The 17771-nt window shown below is 51.0% G+C and overlaps 1 protein-coding gene and 1 long non-coding RNA gene across 8 annotated transcripts in view; one reads left to right on the forward strand and one right to left on the reverse strand.

Moving 5' to 3' along the window:
• LOC123611975 (uncharacterized) overlaps positions 1 to 17771 on the reverse strand; it is a 132332-nt gene that overhangs the window by 113993 nt on the left and 568 nt on the right. For 6 of the 7 annotated variants that reach the window (XR_012506774.1, XR_012506775.1, XR_012506770.1 and 3 more), the window contains exons 2-3: positions 16414 to 16572; positions 1202 to 1356 (exon numbers count right to left, since the gene is read on the reverse strand). This is a non-coding gene — a long non-coding RNA (uncharacterized LOC123611975). Of the gene's footprint in view, positions 1 to 1201; positions 1357 to 3045; positions 3132 to 16413; positions 16573 to 17771 lie in introns of all 7 variants that reach the window. The other variant, XR_012506772.1, reaches the window with a different exon arrangement.
• CCL19 (C-C motif chemokine ligand 19) lies at positions 1156 to 2831 on the forward strand. The gene is made up of 4 exons (XM_010967412.3): positions 1156 to 1288; positions 1997 to 2123; positions 2357 to 2450; positions 2540 to 2831. Exons 1-4 carry the CDS (start codon positions 1228 to 1230, stop codon positions 2558 to 2560), a joined length of 303 nt encoding a protein of 100 aa, XP_010965714.1. The 5' UTR covers positions 1156 to 1227; the 3' UTR covers positions 2561 to 2831.

Here is a 17771-nt window from a genome sequence, read left to right on the forward strand (position 1 = left end):
GTAATAGGGGTAAATTGTCCTTGGTACAGAGCCTCACACAGAGTAAATAAATGGAAATATTACTGCTATTAGTAGTGTCATTAATAGACGGAAAGAGCAGGAAGTTAGAAACTTATGAGGGAAGCATTGCCCCCATCCAACAGAAGGCCCAGAGCTCGGGTAGGGATGGTTGAATGGATGTCCCACATATTAATTTCCCTTTTGAGGCCTTCTCTTCTGGTCCATCTCTGGTCTTTCTCATAAGGATGAGAAATCACTCCTCGCCCCCATCTATCAATTCTCTGAAATTCGGGGATTTGTGTGAATATGAGCTGGCCAGCCCCTCTCCTTAGAAATCCCCTCTTGGTTCCCAGGATCGAGAGGAAAGGAAAGATGAAGGGGGCTATGCCAGGCCAGGCTCCCTCCAGCTGTTGTGTTGACCCAGGTGTTGGGCATATGAAAATGGTAACTAGAGAAAGGGACAGTGCTTGCTGAGTCAGGAGGTTGAATCCCAGGGACCTGAGATGTGGGATGGGGTACTGGGCCTCCTTCCAAGGAACATTTCTGCAACTCTGCTTATCCCACGGGAGAGACTGGTTCCCAGATGATGCATGGGGAGGCACCATAATGACCTGGGGAGGCCACCCCAGGCTTCAGGGTTATTCTGAGGGCACCAGAGAGTCCTCTGCACCACCAGCAGCACCCCAGAGAAGAACCAGAGAAGAGAGTGAGGATGAGGGATAAACCGAGGGAAGGATGCGCCACTCCTCACTCTGACCCCTCCATCCTAACCATCCCCTCTGGAGGCCCGCCCTGTGGTTGACAGTGCAAATGTCACCAGTGAGGTGACAGTGCAGACTCTCCCTGGAGCCGACAGCACAGGGTCCCCTTCTCTTGGCCAGACTGCAGAGTGCTTAGGTTCTCAGAGCTGAAGCCAAGAGAAGCAGAAGAGAGGGGAAGAGGGAGGGCAGGGTCAGGTTCTGTCAGAAAGAGGGGGCCAGAGGGGAATCCACGGAACGGACTTGGAGGGGAATTTCTCGGCAGAGAAAGTGAAAGTTCTGAGCCATAAATAAGAGGCAGTGGCAGCCTCGTCCAGCCTCCACTCTCACATGCCCAAACCCCTCTCACCCCACGTCCCAGCGCTCCCTCCCTCTCCCAGCCAAGTCTCAGCTCCACACGGACTCTTGCCCTCACCCAGACTCACTCCCGCTCACACACTCACTGGCAGTTCGTCTCTGCTCACTCTCCATGGCATCCCATGCAGCCGCACTGCTGGTCCTCAGCCTGCTGATCCTCTGGACGTCCTCTGGTAAGGCTGAGGGGAGGCTTAGGGTGGCGGCGGGTTGCGGGGATGTGTCCATCTCAGACTGCCGGGTGCTGGATGTGAGGGACACTCTGGGTTAGGGCTGCACGTCTCAGTGAACCTGGAGGTTCCCAGTGCCCTGTGTGTGTGCCGGTGAGTGTGCCTGGACCTGGGCCCCTGAGCACATCTGTCTCTTGATGTATCCAGGGCCTGAGACTACCTGTCCCTCTGCAGGCTCTGTTTCCTGCTGCCTCAGTCTCCCAGGCAGAAGGAGAGAACAGTATATATTTGCTTAAGGTGGGGAGAATGGGAGACACTGAGGCAGGCTAGAGACAAAATCTTTTAACGATTTTTAAGTTCTGCTAACACCAGCCTCCTGCAACCCCACCTCCCACCCATCCCCCACCAACACTGTGACCAGCATTAACTCTTCATTTGTGGGGAAGTTGAAAGGACTTGGGAGAGAGGTGAGGGTGATCAGGGCAGCAGGAAGGCTTTTGTGGGGCTCAGGGCAGCCAAGCAGCTTAGAAGTACTTCCATACATTTAGCCACCAGTAGGGCCATACTGGTGCGCATTGGCTGAATACAATCAGGTCTAGTTGCCACCACACACACACACACACAGGTGTCCTTAATCCCAATTAGAGCTGTGGCCTGCCCTCCTCAGGGTCCCTGTATCCTGACCCTACCTTCTTTTCCCTGACCCTGCCCCAGCTCTGGGAGGTGCCAACGACGCTGAAGACTGCTGCCTGTCTGTGACCCAGCGCCCCATCCCCGGGAACCTGGTGCAAGGCTTTCGTTACCTGCTCCTCAAGGATGGCTGCCGGGTGCCTGCCGTTGTGTGAGTGGTGGGAGGAGCGTGTCCCCTTCATCCCCCCCCATCAGCCCCTGCTGAAACCCACCCCTACCTTCTTATCTCTCTTATCTTTCTCCTTGCCAAGCCCACCCACTTCAAAAAAGCCCCAGATACAGGTTCCCAGATGTGGTCTCCGGCCACTGCCCCTCACACCACGGCCTGCCAGGAAGCTAGGTTCCAGGGCTCTTTTTTCTCTGACCTCTGACCTCTGACTCCAGGTTCACCACGCTAAGAGGTCGCCAGCTCTGTGCACCCCCAAACCAGCCCTGGGTGGTCCGCATCATCCGGAGACTGCAGAGGAACTCTGCCAAGGCAAGCCCCGCCCTCCCCAACCCTGCCTCCTCCCTCCAAGCCCCTGCCCAAGACCCCAGCCCATGACCTGCCTCTCCTTCCTCCCTCAGGCCAAGGGCTCCAGCAGTTAGCCCACAAGAGTCCCAGCCCCAGAGGGAGCGCCGTGTCCCAGTGAAGGGATGTGAATCACTGGCACACGAGAGAATCAAGGACTAGAAGGGAGGACCAGGCCTCCAGCTCCCCTGCCCCAGACCTAACCCAGCTGGGCAGGAGTGGGCAGGGCAGGAGTGTCACTGTGAGTGTGAGTGTGAGAGAGGGTGAGTGTGGCAGAAGCACAGCTTTTGCATGATCAGATTCCATGCTGTCCAATGCGTCCAATAAAGCCCAGCTGGTACCCACGAATCTGTCTGTTGTCTGTTTGCCGTCAGTCCAGGAGGACTGTGATAGGAGTGGGGGAGGATGGAACGGCAGGATTAGTTTCCACCCTGTGGCCTGAGCAGCCTCCTCACTGACCTCCACCCAGCACACTGTGTTCTCAGGATCAGCTTCCACACTCAGGGCCCCACCTCACATCTCCTCGCAGCCCTACCACACTCCACCACTCAGCAACACTAACCTGTGTCGGTTCCCTGAACGAGCCAAACTCTCTCAGCCCCCCGGGCAGGTGATCAAGGATCCAGGTGTCTCAGGGATCTGGTGTCACTATGGGGGAAGGGAGTTGTTGGGAACCAGCTCTCATGGCTGGGAGGAGGTCAGGGGGCCCAACTCTATTGTCTAGGGGGAAAGTACCCATCCACGCATGACATTCCCCCTGTCTGGAACACTCCTCTCTCTTCTGCCTGCCTGGCTTCCCATCTGGGTTGGCATAACTCTTCCTCCAGGAAGTCTTCCCTGACTCCATGTTGGGTTAGGTAGCCTCCCTCCCTCCCTGGCTCCCAGGGCCCTCTGCTCCTGCTCCTCTCCTCTTGCAGCACTCAACACCCTGAGTTATAATCGTTAGTTTGTCAGCCTTCCTGGACAGGGATCATGTCTCTTTTGGTTTCCTCTGTCCCTTGGTATCCAGCACACTACTGGGCACAAGGTAGTCACTCAATAAATACTTGTCTTGAGAATGGATAAATATGTGAGAAAAGGTTCAGCAGCCAGGGGTGAGGGCCCAACTGTCCACACAGAATCCAACCTCCAGGCCAGCCCTCCTCTCTTGCTCAGTCACTCTGGGTCAGGTCTAGCCCCATCTAGGGCTACATGGCAATCCTAGGGCATGCTTCTCAGGGATACTGACAGACCTGGGAGCCAGAGGTCAGAGTGGGAGAGGGAGGAAGAGGGAGCAGCCAGAGAGCTGGGGAGGTTTAGCATGGAGGGACCCCACCATCACCTCGTAGCCACATGGGCTCCCGGGTCGAGGCAACACAGACCAGGAGAATCACAGGCAAGGAGTCTGAGCTCTGGGAGACAAAAGCCCTTGACTCTTGGAACATCCCACAAGGCTGCTCTAGGAGGATGAACTCCTCCTGCTCAGTGCCCTGGGGAAGCTGGCTGGCTGCCAGAATATGGCCCCTAAGGGCCTGTCCAGCTGGGAGCAGCAAATCTGTGCCCCTGGGGTTGGAGTAACAGCCAGTACAGCAGAGCGAGCATTCTCCCTGAGCATTCACAGGGGCCATCATTATACCATACACTATCTGGTAACAAAAGGAGGCCTGGGCAGCCTGGGAAGGGAAACTGTGGTGAGGGGGTGGGCCAGCCCCCCCGCTACAGAGCTGAGAGCCTGGTATCTTCTTCCTCACCTCTGCTCCAAGGAGAAAGTGTTCAAAACCAGCTATTCCAGGTCTTTGAGTAATAGGAGTGGGTTGAATAGGGATGGTTTGCAAGAACAGTTGGTATGGCCAGGAAATTTGGCTCTGCTGCCTGGGGGAAATTACCCACCCATTCACGCAGCCATGCAGCCATCTATCTAGCTGTCTCTGCATTGATTAGCCCTCAATCCACCCAGCCAGCCACCCACCCATCTACTCATCCATCCGCTATTCCATACATTCAGACAGCCCACAATGATGTACCAGACGTCCCAGCTGTGGACACCCTTTGGACCTGTGCCCTGTTCCACCACAGGCAGCGGACAAACACAGCCCCTCAAATCCTTCTCAGTCCCCAGTGAAGCCAAGTGGAGTTCAGCAGACACAAACACACAGAGGCAGACAAAAACCCTCCCTCTAGACGCTTGGGGAAACACAGATAGAGGAGAGACGGTGAGGGTGGGAGCCCTGAGGAAGGTGCTACCAGGACAGATGTTCCTGGACACCACCTCCCTGACACTGCCGTGGGGGTCGGGGTACAGGAACAGGTCGTGAGCAGCCCCCCAGCCCCTAGTCCTGTTTCTGGCCCTCACTGAGCCACTCTGGGCAAGTCCCTTCCTCACCGCCCCCTCCAAGGGACTTAGTTCCACCATTTGTCAGGTGGGGGAAGGGGCCCTAGTTATTAAGAGTTCCTTTTTATTTTTTTTGGACAGGGGGTGGAGTGCGTAACTAAGTTTATTCATTTGTTTATGTTTAGAAGTACTAGGGATTAAACCCAGGACCTCTTGCATGCTAAGTATGTGCTCTACCACTGAGCTATACCCTCCCCCACAAAATAAAGACTTGATTCCTAAATCTTTGGGTCTCAGGTTAATCCCACCCACAGCCTACACACAGGTTCCCTCAAAGTCATGCACATTCAGAAACATCCCCACTTCCTGGGGCCCCAGGGACCACCCTCTGGGAATGAAGGGGACACTGAGGTTCAGGAAGAAAGAAAATAATCTAGGAGCTCGGGAAGTGGCTTGAACAGCCCCCTGCTGGACCCCGGAGACCTGGAGGATGAAGAATTTCAAGGAAGCCTGAGCCCTCCCCACCCCTTCTCCAGCCAGTGCCTTCTCTCCCAGCTCTCTCCCTCCCTCTTTTTCCCACCCCCCAGCCAACAACCGTCCTGGGCACTGAGTCTTACTCCCTTATCTCCCTACCAAGAGGGATCAGCTCAGCAGTCTGTGACCCACTTGAACATTCTCAGCACTCAGACTTCACCTAACCAACACCTGCCCAGTTTTACTATGACTCACTGACGCGCGTTAAGTCCTCATTCATACCAGGTCCACCACCGACCTGCCTACCTGACAATGATGAAGCTGCCAGCTGAGGGGTTAGTGGGCCTGGCTCCCTAGCCAGGCTATGGGGACTGCCTGCCTCTAAGTGAACACCTTCCTCTCTCAGGCACGTGGCTCTTGCTACAGGGTTAAGGCCGGCAGCTGAGTGATACCAGCAATACCTCCTGACCTGAAGGCCTGTGATCACTCAGCAGCCAACATCTCCCTACAGGCACCTGACGTCCCTGCTCAGGGCGTTCCCTGCCTTTTTGTCCACACAAAAATCTCCCTGTCCTGTCTCCTGGTAGAGTTCCCCTGGGGAGAGGCCTGGGCCTCTCCATCTCCATTGCCAACATTGCTCTGCACAGGGGCTGGCATGGAAGAAGGTCCAGTACATATTTGATTTAAAAAAAACCAGAATGGAACACGGCCCTTTCCCACGATTACTCCACCACCACTCACACCCGGAGTGCATCCAGTTCCCGGGACAGCGGGGCTGTCTCTGTTACATGGCTAAGTGTTTGGTCAGAGCCAGCTCCATACGGTTTTGATCATGTTTTCATCATCTCAGTTCAATTTCTCGGTAAGCCCCCACCGCATACCCCCTTCTCTGGCCTCCGGGAAACTCAGAAACGGCCAGAAAACCTTGGAAGGAACAGCCCCATAAAGCAACAGGACTCCCAGATAGGGAGTTTCCTCCAAGAGCCCCTCTGTAGGAATGAGCAGGCAATTTTATGGTCAGAGGCACTTCCTCGATGGCCCCCTGGGAGGCCACCTCTGTCTACATGAGGGGGCTTGGCTCTGTAGCAGGAGCTCTGTCACCACCAGTGCTGACCAGGTGCTGGGCACAGCTCTAAGCGCTTCTTGTACTGCAGCTAAGGAAACGGAGGAACAGAGGTGAAGTGACTTACCCAGGCTGGACGGCCAGCAAAGTGGCAGAGCTGGGGGGCTCCTGCCTGGGCAGTTTGGTTCCAGAATCTGTACTCTCAGCTACCACACAAACCTCCTCTCTGAGCTGACCACTCTCCTAAGTGAAAACGGGGAACAAGACAGCAGGGGCAGGTCTGAGGAAGCGGCCCTCGGGGAGTAGGAAAAGCCATGACTTTGCAGTGCTGACCAGGGGCCAGCCCCCTAGCTGAGTCCTTTATGTGCACTAACGCTGCGTCATCAAACAACCCTACAAGGTGGGGGTCACCAGTTTCATTCTAAGTATGAGGAAATGGAAGCACAGGGAGGGAGAGTGACCTCCTGAGTCCACTCAACTGGTGAGTGGCAAAGCTGAGACCGCAGCCCAGGTCTGCCTGACGGGTCGCACTTGGGCTGAGGGCCGGGGGCTGGGGTGTCCAGTTGGGGTGGAAAGGCTTGGCTTGCTAGAAAGAGCCAGGAAAAAAACAAGAGGAGAAGCTGGAATCCTCAGGGAGGACCCCAGCACTTGAGCTCAGGTACAGATATGTCCCTTGGAGGTCGCCAGGCCTCTCCCGCAGAAAGGGAGCTTGCTTCTGTGGAGCCTCCAGGAGGAAGTGGGCATGGCTTCTCAAGGTGGGCTCGGGCCTCAGTTTTCCCAAAAGTGGAGCAGTGGGGAAGGGTATCAGGCTCCCATAATGCCCACCTTCTCACCTCCATGCCCAGGGCCTGGTAATGTTGAAAGGGAAGGAGGAAGTGAGGGCAGGGCTGAGATCAGGAGGGTAAGGGTTGGGGCAGGACTAGGGGTCCTGTGTGTGGGGCTTCTGGAAGGAGTGGCCTCACAGAGGGCCTCTGAGCCAGCCTGGCTGGGACCCCTGCAGGGCAGAGCATCTGGGGACCACAGGGGTGGGATCAGACTCCTGAAGGACTCAATTCTGAAAGCTACTTCCATCTCCTGAGGGGCCAGGTATAGGCAGGACAGGGGAGGAGGACAAGGGTGAGGGTGGAACCTCTGAGAATCAGAGTAGATGGGGGAGTCAGACCTCTCACCCCACTTATGTTCCTGGACCTTTGAGTCTTCCATGGCTCTGGTGGGGAAGCAGAAGACGTGAGCTGCCCTGGGCTCCAACCCGGCCAAAGTAGGATGGCTGTAAGCCCAGCAGCTCGGACACTGCCGTACCAGAACAATGGGACCCACTCCCTCAGAGTTCTGGATCTCAGAATCGCAGTCCCTGGAAATCTGGTCTCATCACCATCAAAACCTCAGTCACCTTGTCGACCTCATACCTGTCAGACCATCATTTCAAGGATCCTCCCCCAAGAGGAAGGTACCTCTTCCTACCAGGGGCCCAACACTGTAAAGCCCTCCATCGATTCAGGAATCGCCAGGACATCCCAATACCTACTGGTGTTCCCATTGCTAACAGGACCCCCATTCATGTCAAGGTCCCCCCATTACTCTCAGGCCACCATTCCTCTTGGGAAATCCTATCACTGTTGGAAACACCCAAGCCTGTCAGGCAGGACAGCACCATTGCACCACTCCAGGGACACCATTTTCCCTGTAGTCTATGTAAATGGCACCTCCTGGCATGGAGCCCTAAGTGTCAGCGTATCTGTTACTGTAGGGCCCCCAGTGGTCTTAGGGCTGCCATGACATAGAGTCCCAGCCCTGGCAAACCCTTGTGTCTGAAGTGATGCCACATCATTGTCTGGAACCCAGAACATTATTCATGCCAGGCACTGTTCTAGGTGCTGCTGATACAGTAGTAAACAAGACAGATAGTGTCTTGGGCTTCACGGAGCTGAATGTAATCCTTAGGAGATTCTACGATGGAAGGCAAGCTCTATTAGTAACTAAGACTAATATAATGGGAAATTCCTCAGAGAAAGGGGTTAAGGTTGTGGGCAGTGAAAAAAAAAGATAAATATCTCTATAGTCCATCCTATGGCTGTAATATCAAAATGCATCCTCCTTCTCAAACCCTAGACTTAAAATTTTAAGGGTATCACCTAACATAATAACATTTTTGATTATACAACCAAAAAGATTCACTGGTCCCCAAAGAGAGACTATTCAGAGCCTTAGCAATCACCACATCTGTCTTAGCGTGGGCTGCCAGAATAAAACACCAAGGACAGGGTGGCTTAAACAACAGTAATTTACTTTCTCACAATTCTGGAGGTTAGAAGTTCAACATCAAGGTGCCAGCATGGTAGGTTTCTGTTGAGAGCTCTCTTCCAGGCATGCAGACGACCACCTTCTTACTGTGCCTCATGTGGCAGAGAGCTCACTCTCTCTTCCTCTTCTTTTAAGGCCACAGTTCTATGAGACTAGATCCCTACCTACCCTTATGACCTCATTTAACTTAGATTACTTCCTAAAGTCCCTCCCTCTAGACACAGTCATATTGAGGGTTAGAGCTTTAACATTTGAACCCTGGGGGGGACACAGTTCAGACCATAGCAAAATCCAATTCTAAATACAAGATCTCAGGATGACATCCATCCCTCCGCTAGTTTTGTTCTAATCTCATCTCTCTATTCTACAACACCTGAGTGATGCTGCAATAACAAATGGAGCCTGAGTCTGAATGGCTTAACACAGGACAATTCTATTCCCCACACATACCATGCCCGCTGTGGATCCAGGCGATCTCTAGCACAGCTGTGCTCCACATGGTGGCTCAACAGTCCAGACTGCTTTGATCTTCTGGCATGTTCTTTTTATCTCAACACATGTTTCCATGATGACTCCAGCCAGACAAGATAGCAAAGGGAATCTCCCCTTAAACACTTCTATCCACAAAAGACACATGCCATTTCTGCACACAGTTCATTCATCGGCCAAAGTGGGTCAAACAGCCATGCCTAACTTCAAGGGGGCAACTGCCAGGAGAAGCAAGCCAGAATCTCAGTGAATAGTAGTAATATTATCACTACCACTTATACTCAAGAATGGAATAAAGGAAAATGAAAGAAAAGGGGAGCCAAGAAATAGAATCATTTCACAGCCAGGAAGGAACTATGAATAAAAGCTATAGTGAGTAGCTCTGAAACTAGTTCTGGGGCTTAACTATAATTTATTACTTCTTTCTTATATTAGTTTTCTATTGCTGTATAACAAATCACCACAAATTTAGCAGCTTCAAACCATCCAAATTTATTATCTCACAGTTTCTGTGGTCCAAGAGTCCAGGTACAGACTGACTGGGTCCTCTGCTCAGGGTCCCACCAGGCTGAACTCAGGTGTCAGCCAAGGCTACAATCTCACCTTGGGCTCTGAGTCCTCTTTTAAATTCACTGAGTGTTGGCAGTTGCGGTTTTAAGACCAAAGTCCTGAGTTCCTAGAGCTGCCTGCAACTCCTGGCTCCTTGGCCCTCTTCACAACATAGCAGTATGCTTCTTCAGTGCCAGCATGAGAACATCTGCTGCTGCTTCTTATTTCTAAACATTTTTTCAAAAAGACTCACCTGATTAGGTCAGGCCCACCCAGGGTAATCTCCCTTTTGACTAACTCAGAATCAACTGATTTAGGCACCTTAATTACATCTGCAAAATCCCTTCATTTTTGCCATGTAGCATAACCTAATCACATCACTGATATCCTATCATATTCACAGGCCAAGAGGCCAAGGGGATCCCCTCAAAGTGAGATTATAAAAGCATACACACTGTGAGGGAGGAATTTTAACTTCTGTTTTCCACACTTCCTCTATGATTCACTCCCTTTACCTCCAACTGACACTTCAGCTGGCTGACATTCTATACCTCCTAAGGGACCCAAATCTTCACACCCAAGGGATACTAGCCCCTGATGGTCCAACCTAATTAAGGCTACAGGGGCCTTCCATTAACTTTGACCACTGGGCATGGCATCACCAGGAGGTGCCCCAAGTATGCCAGAGATTACCCCCGTACACACAGCCTCTCACACCCCTTGCCTTCCCCCACCCCACCCACATTGGGATTAATCACAAAACCCTGTCCCTTCTCTGCACCTTTGTGCTTGCTGTTCATTCTACCTGAAATGTCCTACCTCCCGCCTCACCCATCCTCAAGGCTCTGCAGACCTCCCTCCTCCATGTAACCTCCCCTGCCTTCCCTCCAGCCCCCCTAACTCCCAGGCTCATCTCCAGCCACATAGGTCACCTTCTGCTTTGGGTTCAGGGGCTCTTGTCTCCTGCACTTCTCCCAAGAAAGCTCAGCCCAGGCCCAGAAACCCTGGGGCCTAGAGTGACCCAAATTGCAGAAAATGAATGAGAGAGGGTGTTCAGGAAATGCCGGCAGTAGGCTGAGTTCCAGACAGCAGGACGCAAGGAAGGAGGGGGTATGTTGCTCAAGACTTCCCCCCATCCTGACGTCCTGTCACCTCCAGAAGTCCTGTGCAATATTCCACCCACGCTCTGAGACTGAAGGACCAAGCTCTGCCCCTCGGACTGGGACGGGACCTTCTGGATATGGACAGAGGATTTGGAGGATGAGAGAGTGAAGCAGACCCCCTTCTAGGATCAGGGACTTTCAGAAGCTGAGTCATCTGGTTTCATGCTCATTTCCAGCTCCTTTCTGGAACAAGACAGCCCAGGCTCCTCAGCCCACAGCCCTGCTTCCATAGGTCAGGAGTCACACATCCCATGTTCTCTATACGCTAGACGCCCTCTGCAGGCGACATGAGGTTGAGCGCCCAGGCCAGGCGCCTCACATCCCCTTTTCCCTACATACCGGATGCCCCCTGCAGGTCCTGTGAGGCTGAGGGCCACAAAGGGATGGATTAAACAAACAGCCAGCACGCGCACACACATACACACACACACACACACACAAAGTGGGGATACCCTTACCCACGTTCATACATCTGTACGTCTGTACCCACACACACATACACAGGTGTCTATTCAATCACACAGCCAAGCATTTGCATATATCAAGAGCACACCATAGACATTAAGCATATAATCACCATACAGTACAGACACACATACACGATTACACACAAACCATCACGGACACACAGACACAAAACACACAAGGACACAATCTTTTCTCCTAGAGAAAAGTCTTTGTTTAGAAGAAATAGGTTAAAAAGCCACCTGGGATAGCAGGGTAATATCCTGAGTGGTGGACTTAATAAAAGGAGGTGTCTAAACTGCCTCTAAGTCTAATGAGGCCTATTGCCTGGAGAGCCTTCTGTTTTGCTGGGCACTGGGATGGTTACTTTTGGAAGAATGCAGATAAGAGTTGGGGTAGAGCTACTAAAAAGAGAAATTTGGAGTTTGCAAGAGCTTATTCTATAGAACTTACATGAAAGCTCATTCTTAGAAGCTGGGCTTCTGAACTCAACAAGCCAGACTGTGGTCCTCACTGCATCCCAGGACACCCTAAAAAGAGAGAGGCCTCCTGACACTGGTAATATGGGGAGGTGATGAATGACAAAGGGGGACGGCTACTACTGAGTGCCCACTGTGAGTCAGGCACATGTACTATCTCACAAGACATATCTTATTCCCAGTTTACAGATTCCGTTCCCTCAACCATCCAGGGTCCTAAAGCCGGATTCAAACACAAGAGTTTGAATATAAAATCCTATTGTTTCCACCACACTAGTAGTAATGGCAAATGCAAGGCATGTATGTTTCTACTCCCTATTCATGTTCCCAACAAAGACATAACATGTGTGTTTTCCCCACTGAGACAGACCAGGGATTGGCAAACTATAGCCCACAGACCTAATGCAGCCTGCTGCCTGATTTTGTAAATAAAGCTTTATTAGAATATAGCCAAGCCTCTTCATTTACATATTGTTTATGGCTGCTTTGAGGCTACAACAGCAAAGCTGAGTACTACAGAGAGAGTATGGCCTGCAAACCTTAAATATTTATTATCTGGAACTTTACAGAAAAAGTTTGCTAACCTCTTATCCAAACCCAGTCTCAGAATTGGAGCTGGCAAGTCTTATTGCCTTTGGTGTATTAGCATTGAAAGATGGTCAGAAAAATAAGCAAATTGTGGGGAGGGTATAACTCAAGTAGTAGAGTGCATGCTTAGCATGCATGAGGTCCTGGGTTCAATTCCCAGTACCCCCATTTAAAGAAAAAACTAATAATAAATAAATAAATAGACCTAATGACCCCACCAAAATATTAAATAAATTTAAAATATATATATAAATAAAATAAAATAAATAAATGGGGTGGATAGATAGATGTATAAATAGATGGACAGACGTCAGTTTTATTCCAAATATGTACCAATGTTCTGCCATTTATAAGCTGTGAAACATTGGGTAAATTAATCTTTCTGGGTCTTAAGTTCCTCATCTGTAAAATGGGGATAATAATACAATAATCATTATCCAGGGCTCTTTCTTTTGCAAATGACAAAAAACCTACTTAAAGGAGCTTAAGCAAAAAGTTAAGTTTGTCATATCACATAATTAGATTCATTAAGATTTAGTCTACTTCAGCCCTGGTTGGATTCAAGTGATGTTATCTCCATATTTTAACTTGACTTCCTTCTAATTCTTTTTTGTGGGGGGCCTCATTCCTGTTATAGACAGGCGACCTTCTAGCAGCAGAAAATATGGCCACTGGAAGTCTCAAGTCTAAATCTTTATAGTGAGTGATCTAAAGCAGAAGCCCTCTTTCTCCTAACACCAAATCTCAAGAAAAGCTTTGAACAATGCTTAGGACACATACTCAGTTCTTCCATATATTACAGTGGCCAGGGAATGGGGCAGATGGATCAGAGCACTGTGGCTGCTAGACCCACCAAGACCACATGAAGTGGGAGAGAAACTCCCTAAAGGCACCATAAAAAGGAGTATAGAAAAGCATCTACATGAACAAAAACAGAGCTCACAGCGCTCTGCTTCATAGATTTGTCATAAGACAATGAATTTAAAGCATTTAGCATGGTACCTGGCACTTAAGAATCAACAAATGTTAATTATTACCATAACTGATAAATAGATGAATGGATGCATTAATAGATGGGTAATGGTTAAGCATACAGATGAATACATAAAGATGTGAAAAGATAGATGAAAGAATGAAGAATGGACTGATGGAGAGACAATGATGGGTAGGCATATGGACACATGGATGGATGGACCCATCAATTGATGGATGGATGGATAGATGGATGAGTGCATGGATGATGGAAAGAGATGAGGTAGACAAAAATGGGTCCAGTTAAGCTTGTGACATCATATGCTCTAGGGCTGGGAATGGGAAACAGAATAGCACCCCACAATTATTGTCTCCTGAGAGGTCTCCTCTGGTCTCTGCCTCTTGGGTCCCTCTCATTAGGTGGGGAAAGCACCTGCTCCTCTCCCTTATCTCTAGTTTCCTTGCATCTCTGTAAGCTGACCAGCTCCTCTCCTCAGAAATCCCCTCTCATTTCCCAGGACAGGGAAGGCATTGTAGAAGGGGGTGTTCTAGGCCATGTTCCCCTCATGCTACTTCTCTGACTCAGCTTGGGGCATAGGAAAATAAATCAATGGGGTAGCCATTGACTCCACGCAGAACTGGCTGGGCCAGGAGGGTGAAGCCCTAGAGTCCTGAGATGGAAGATATGGGAGCTGGACCTACTTCCAAAGAACCTTCCCTTTAGCCCTGCTTGTCCATACAAGGAGTAGGTCTCAGATGATGGGTGTGCAGGCATTGCGATGGGTCTAGGGAGACCTGGGAGACCTTCTCCAGCCTTACCCTGCTTCTTGTGACTGTCCTCAGGGAACCTGGGGGACCAGCTGGGTCCCATCTTTCCCACTCTAGTCATTTCAGGACCTCAGAGAAGAGGTGGGAGTCAGGAGGAACCTACAAAGGAGGGAGGCCCTTCTTAATCCGACCTCTAATCCTGAACCAAGCTCTGACCTCCAGCCTTAAAATTGATGTTCAAATGCCTTCAAGGGGACAACACTGCAAACCTTCCCCTGAGGGTAACAATGCAACCCCCTTCCTTTGTCCAAGGTGTTGAGTGCTGAGGTTGTCGGAGCTAAAGACAGAAGTGGGAAATGGGGACAGGGAGGCTACTGAGGAGTTATGAAAGGGAAAAAAGTTTCTCCTAGATAGATGGAGACAGCGGGGCGTGTAACCAGTGGAAATGTATCCTGCTCCCAACTCACATATGGCCATTCATTTCAGACACTAACCACCCAGAGCTAGTGTTAGACTCCACAGGTTTAAGGGCACAGTCCCAACCAGCCTGCCTCCACTTGAGACGTCTGCCACAGGTGGGGTCCCCAGGCCACCTGCATTTCTGACTAACTAGCTACAAGTCCAGGAGGTCCTCAAACCCCTCTCAGGTTCAACAGTTCACTAGAATGACTCACAGAACTCAGAAGTGCTATACTCACAACTAGTTTTTTATAAAGGATATAAATCAGGAACAGCCAAATGAAGAGACACACGGGGCAAAGTCTGGGAGGGTCTCAGATACAGAGCTCCCACACTCTCTCCCCATGGAGAACCATAGGGCACGTTAAGCTCCCAGTATGTCAGTGTGTTCACCAACCAGGAAGTTCTGTGAGCTTTGGTGTCCATGGTTTTTACTGAGATCTCACACATAGGCATGACTCAATTGTTGGTGATACGACTGGACTCAAAGTCCCCAGTCAGGCTGGCTCAAAGCCCCAGTTCTGCACTGATACGTTTCGTCTTTCCACGGACCAGCCCCCACCCAAGTCATCTCATCTCTTAGTATAAACTCAGGTGTGACCCAAGGGGCTCATAAATAACAAAGACACTTGTATCACTTGGGAAATTTCAAAGATTTAGAGTCTCCCTCTCAGGAGCAGGGACAAAGGACAGGGACCAAATTCTTTATTACACAACAGAAGGGAAGACATTTCAGGATAGAGAAAACGAAAGCTTTGGGGAGGCATCAACAAAAGACAGCCACAGGCTCACATAGGCACACACACACCCACACACCACACACAGGCTCACAGGACCCTCAAGGTCTTGCAAGGACTCCCTCACCATCACTATTCTGCTCACTCTCCCATCCAGCCTCACACAGTCACACAGGTGACACACAAGCTGGACTCCTGCAACCTACACACTTGCTGCTTCCAGAGAATCTACCATTTGTCCACCTCTGTCAGCCCTCCACAGCCACCGGCACAGCCCTGCTCCTCTCTCAGGGTACTCATTTCTTGGTAAGGGGAGAGGCACAACAGGAATCAGCGAGGTCTCAGGGAGCCTGTGATGGAGACCATGAGTTCAGAACAACACTGAGGTAAATGTGCCAAATGGGTGTGCCCTTGTGACTCTGTGTCCTTGAGAACTGGGGGTGCACCTGTACATTGCGTGTATCCCTATGTAGTCTACACATAGGCTTGTGTGGTGTGGGTGTGCCTGTGTCCTCTGTGTGGACCTCTGTGATACAGATGTGCCTGGGCCCCAGGTGTTCTTAGAAGTGTCGGTGCCTAGATGGGCTTTGGGGCCTCTGGCTGCCCTTCTCTCAAGAAGCTCTGTTCCCTCTAGCCTGGGTTTCCAGAGGAAGAAGAGGACAGTGCATGTGGGTAGGTGAGAGAGGAACACTAAAGTGATGGCCCTGGATACAAATGTCCCGAATTCCAACCAGCGCTGTGGCCTTCCCACCTTGTGGTCCCTCCAACCCTAAACACCCACCCCCATCCCCCCATGTCTGAGTGATGCCAACAACTCTGAGGACTCTGTCTCTTGGTGAACCACATGCAATTCTTGGGAACATTTTTGGTGACTTTTTGTTCCTATCTCTTACTCAAGGACAGCTGCAGGTTACTGCTGTCCTGTGAGTGGGGTGTAGAGTGACCAGGCTCCTCCCCATCCAATCACCTTCTCTATTATGCAGGCCTAGGAGGGAGGGTATAGCTCAAGTGGTAGAGTGCATGCCTTGGCATGCACAAGGTCCTGAGTTCAATCCCCAGTACCTCCTCTAAAAATAAATATTATGCAGGCCTCTGCTCACCATCTCACTTACCTTCTTCTTGCTGAGCCCCTTCTCACAAGGAGGCCCCTGAAAGTTTCCCAGATGTGGTCCTCAACTTCTTCCCTTCACACCGAGGACTGCCGGGAAGCTGGGTTCCAAAGTCCATTTGCTCCAATTCTAGGTTCACCACGCTGCACCCCTAAACCAGTCCTGCATGGACCACATCATCCAGAGACTACAAAGGAGCTCTGCCAAGGCCAGCTCAGCCCTCCCCAGCCCTGCCTCCTCCCTCCAAGCCCCTGCCCAAGATCCCAGGCCAAGATCTGCCTCTCCTTCCTCCCCCAGGGCAAGTGCTAAGGCAGTTAGCTCCCCAGAGGGAGCCCTGTGTCCCAGCGAAGGAATGTGAATCATTGACATGTCATACAGCCAAGGATCAGAAAGGGAAGACCAGACCTCCAGTTTCCCTGCCCCAGACCTGACCTGGCTGGGGCAGGGCAGGAGTGTTACTGTGAGTGTGAGCGTGAGCGAGGGTGAGTGTGGCACAGCTTCTCCATGCCAGACTGCAGTGCTTCCAACTGGCATCGACGGATCTGTCTGTCACCTGTCTGTATGTAGCCCAGGCAGGGGAAGACAGGCATGAGAGGGAGAAAGAGGGTGGAATGGGGGAGAGGATAGGTGTATACATTCTCCACACTTCAGCCTGGGGGAACTTTAATTTCAGTTACTTCTGGTCATTCTCTGACTTCCATCCAGCCACAAGGCTCCCTTCCCCACTCCGCAGTCCAACTAGGGCAGCTATTTCCAACCTCCCACACTGGCTTAATCACTCTTTCCTGGCTTTATTGCAGCACCCTCTACTGCCCCCAGCCAGTCAGCTGCGTTTATCATAGTGATTTTATTGTCTCTTTTGATTTCACCCTCTACAATCCAGATGATAAGCTCTCTGAGGGCAGAAGCTGTGCTTGTCTTCTTTACTGCCATATGCGCAGCATGTTGCCTGGCACATAGTAGACACTTAATAAATATTTGACTAGTTAATGACTATAGGAACAAAAATCACAGGAAGATAGGCCTCAGCTCAGAGAGGAAAAGCTGTGATCTTCTGGCCATTAAATGACTTGGCCAGGGCCACTCAGCCAACAAGTATTTCATAGTCTGGCCTGTCTAGACTGAGCCCTCTCCAGAGCCCTGTTCCTCCTCTGCCCAGTAGAATGGGGCAGACAAAGAAAACTGTCAAGAGTAGAAACTAAGGAGAGGGGATTGGGAAAATAGTAATGGACTACGTCCCAAAGCTCTTTTCTTGCTGCCTAGTACTGAGGTCTCAGTCACCCAGGGTGGAGCTCCAAAATCTCACTTCATCCTTACTAAAGAGGGTTCCGTGCCCCGCATCTTAGTAGTAAGCCCCGACT

Source organism: Camelus bactrianus, chromosome 4 (genome assembly GCF_048773025.1).
Source record: "Camelus bactrianus isolate YW-2024 breed Bactrian camel chromosome 4, ASM4877302v1, whole genome shotgun sequence".
Classification (NCBI taxonomy): Eukaryota; Metazoa; Chordata; class Mammalia; order Artiodactyla; family Camelidae; genus Camelus; species Camelus bactrianus.